This window comes from Papaver somniferum, chromosome 1 (genome assembly GCF_003573695.1).
Source record: "Papaver somniferum cultivar HN1 chromosome 1, ASM357369v1, whole genome shotgun sequence".
Taxonomy (NCBI): Eukaryota; Viridiplantae; Streptophyta; class Magnoliopsida; order Ranunculales; family Papaveraceae; genus Papaver; species Papaver somniferum.
The window spans coordinates 199,806,930-199,810,497 of NC_039358.1; the positions used below are offsets into that span (position 1 = coordinate 199,806,930).

The 3,568-nt window shown below is 36.5% G+C and overlaps 1 protein-coding gene across 1 annotated transcript; it reads left to right on the plus strand.

The window, feature by feature from the left end:
- Positions 1 to 336: 336 nt before the first annotated feature.
- Positions 337 to 3,568, plus strand: LOC113357723. Its single transcript, XM_026601172.1, has 3 exons — positions 337 to 545; positions 2,875 to 3,085; positions 3,170 to 3,568. Exons 1-3 carry the CDS (start codon positions 337 to 339, stop codon positions 3,566 to 3,568), a joined length of 819 nt encoding a protein of 272 aa, XP_026456957.1.

Genomic DNA, 3,568 nt, shown 5'->3' on the forward strand with positions numbered 1-3,568 from the left:
CGGTATAGGTGAAATCAGAGGAGACATTAAGGCTGCGAATACTTGTAATCAAATAGATGTGCGAAATTATGAAGGACGATCCAAAAAACGAAAGGATCGATGGAGAAAATCCAGAGAACAAAGGAAAGAAGAGGAATTTCGAATATACATGATAAGAGCGAAAGATGGAAAAGGAATACCAGGCGAAAATCCAGCGGAGGAAGGTGGACGAAGTAAAGAAATTAAGGAACCAACACCTATGGGAGAACCAAAAGAGAATTTTCCGCAGCAGAACCAACAAAGGAAATAAATATAGGAACTGAAGAAGAACCAAAAATATTAAGAATTGGAACTAAAATGGATATAGAAGAAGAGGAAAAAACAATAAGCATTCTGCGAGAGCATAATGATATTTTCGCATGGAGTATGGAAGAAATGCCAGGAATAGATCCGTCTGTCGCATGTCATAAATTAGACATTAAGAAGACTGTAAAACCGTTCAAGCAAAGGATAAAGAAAATTGCAACTGATTATCATCCAAAAATAGAAGCAGAACTACAAAAGATGTTAGATGCATGAATTATAAGGGAAGCAAAATATCCAGAATGGATAGCAAATATGGTGGTGGTACCTAAAAAGAACAAAGGAATTAGGATTTGCATAGATTTTACAGATTTAAACAAAGCGTGCTGTAAATACAGTTTCCCTTTACTCGACATACCTCAAATGGTAGAATCGGCATCAGGGAATGATAGAGTCACAATGTTAGACGGGTACAAAGGCTATAATCAAATTCCTTTGGCAGAAGAAGATCAAGAACACACCGCTTTCTTCGCACCAGGAGGTTTATAATGTTACGCGAAAATGTCGTTTGGGTTGAAGAATGCCGGTGCAACTTATCAAAGAATGGTGTAGAAAGTATTCGAAAAGTGGATACATAAAACATTGGAGGTTTATGTAGATGATATGATAATTAAAAGCAAAGAGGCGAAAGATCATGTTGATGATCTGCGAGCAATATTTAAAACAGACGCGAAAATTCAATATTAAAGTAAACCCAGAAAAATGTATAATTGGTGTATCATCAGGAAAATTCTTAGGCTATATTATATCCAAGGAGGGAATACAAGTTGATCCGGAAAAGGTACAGGCGATTAGAGACATGCCACCACCTGCGATAATCAAAGATGTTCAAAGGTTAAATGGATCGATAGCATCATTGGGAAGATTCATTGCAATATCTTCAGATAAATGCAAACACTTTTTCAATATATTAAAGAAGGGAACCAAATTTGAATGGACAATGGAGTGCGATAAATCATTACAAAACATAAAAGATTATTTGGTAAACTTATCCATTATGCAAAAAGCGAAGCAGGGAGAAGAATTGTTATTGTATCTAGCATAAATATCTCATGCATTAAGTGCAGTACTGTTACGATCAGAGGAAGGTGTAGAAAAACCGATATATTACATAAGAAAAACATATAACTCTGCAGAAAAAAATTATTCAAAAATCGAAAAGATGATTCTCGCACTGGTATATGCATCATTCAAGATTCACATCTACTTTCAAGCACACAAAATTAAGGTATTAACAAAGATACCAATTGAAAATGCAATGAAGAATTCGAAAAGGTCAGGAAGAATAGAGAGATGGAATGCACAATTAGGAAATTATGACATTGGTTATGAAATCTTATCTTCACCAAAATCTCAAGTTATCGCAGAATTTCTTGCAGAATATCCAATAGAAGAAGATGAATATGTAGAAGAAATGATGGAGGTGGATGAAGAACATGGAAATCCTAATGATTTATTAACTGATCGAAATCCAAACAGATTGGAGGTTTTGGTGGATGGATCATCCAATGGAGAAGGAAATGGCATTGGTATTGTATTCATTTCACCAACAGGAGCGAGAATGGCTTATTCATTCAGATTGGACTTCACATCCACAAATAATTAAACTGAATATGAAGCAGTTGTTCACGCACTTGAAATGAAGATTGAGGACGCGCGAATAACCAGTGATTCCCAACTGGTAATTCGTCAGATACAAGGAACATATAGTACTAATGAACCATTTTTGCAAAAATATAAAAGATTGGTTATGGATTTAGCAATGCATATTCCAAATATATGTTGGCGACATATATGGAGAAAAGACAATAGACTTGCATATGCATTGGCGTTCATACCATCAATGTTAGTAGATCCGGTAGCAAGGAATATAAAGATACAAACACTATTACTACCATCTATATAAAAGGATGAAGAAATGAAAACAGATGTGATGATCACAGACGATACATAAGCAGAAAATGTGAGCGAAGAGAAGGATTGGAGAACTCAGATACACTCTTATCTAGAGAAGGGGGAATTGCCGAAGAAGAGATTAGAATCACACAAATTCAAGAGTCGTGCGACAAACTATGAATTAAGGGATGGTGTTCTTTATAGAAGATCATTCCTTGGACCTTCACTCAGATGTCTTACGCGAAAAGAAGGAATCGAAATTCTAAAGACATTACACTATGGGGATGCTGGTAATCATAACGGAGGAAGATCACTGGGATACAGAGCAAAAATACAGGGCTATTACTGGCCATACATGCATGAGGATGCAAAACAAGTTTTGAAGAGATGCGAAGAATGTCAACGTCATGGAACGAAGATACATGCACCTGGAGATATGCTTAATACATCAACAAATGTGTGGCCCTTTGGAAAATGGGGAATAGATATTGTTGGACCATTTATACCAGGAACGGGACAAAAAAGATTCCTAATTGCCGCAACAGATTATTTCACTAAATGGGCAGAAGTAAAAGCAGTTCAACATATTCGCGATAAGGACATCTTCACATTCATTTTTGAAAATATTATATGCAGATTTGGCATCCCTGCACAATTGGTGTCTGATAATGGAAAGCAGTTTGAAGGCGAGAATATAGCAATGTTGCTCAATGCGTTCAAAATTCAAAGTGGCAAATCTAATCCTTTATATCCCCAGTGCAATGGAAAAGTAGAAGCTACAAACAAAAAAATCGCAGACAACCTGGAGAAAAAGTTAGAAGGGCACAATAAAGGATGGTGCGAACAAGTACATAATGTAGTGTGGGCTTACAGAACTACAAGAAGAGAAGCAACCGGAATGTCGCCCTTTTGTCTGACATATGGAGTACAGGCAGTGCTACCAACAGAAGTGATCATCCCTACCACAAAAAGAGAAGCTTGGGAAAAGAATTTAAGTGCGGACTTGATTTTAACAAAGCTAGATGATTTGGAAGAAGTAAGAGAAGTCGCTTTGCAGCACATGGAAAATTATCAAAAAAGACTAGCTCGGGAATATAACAACCGGGCTAAAATAAGAGAGTTCCAACCAGGCGAATTAGTTTTGCGCGAGATTCCAATATATCAAAAACGAAAAGATGGAAAATTGGAGAAAAGCTGGGATGGACCTTACATAATAAAAAGAATAGTTGGAAAGGGAGCCTATGAATTAATGGATCATGAAGGACGAAATACATGCCGTAAACTAGATCGCCCTTGGAATAGGCAATTCTTGAAAAAATATTATCCATAG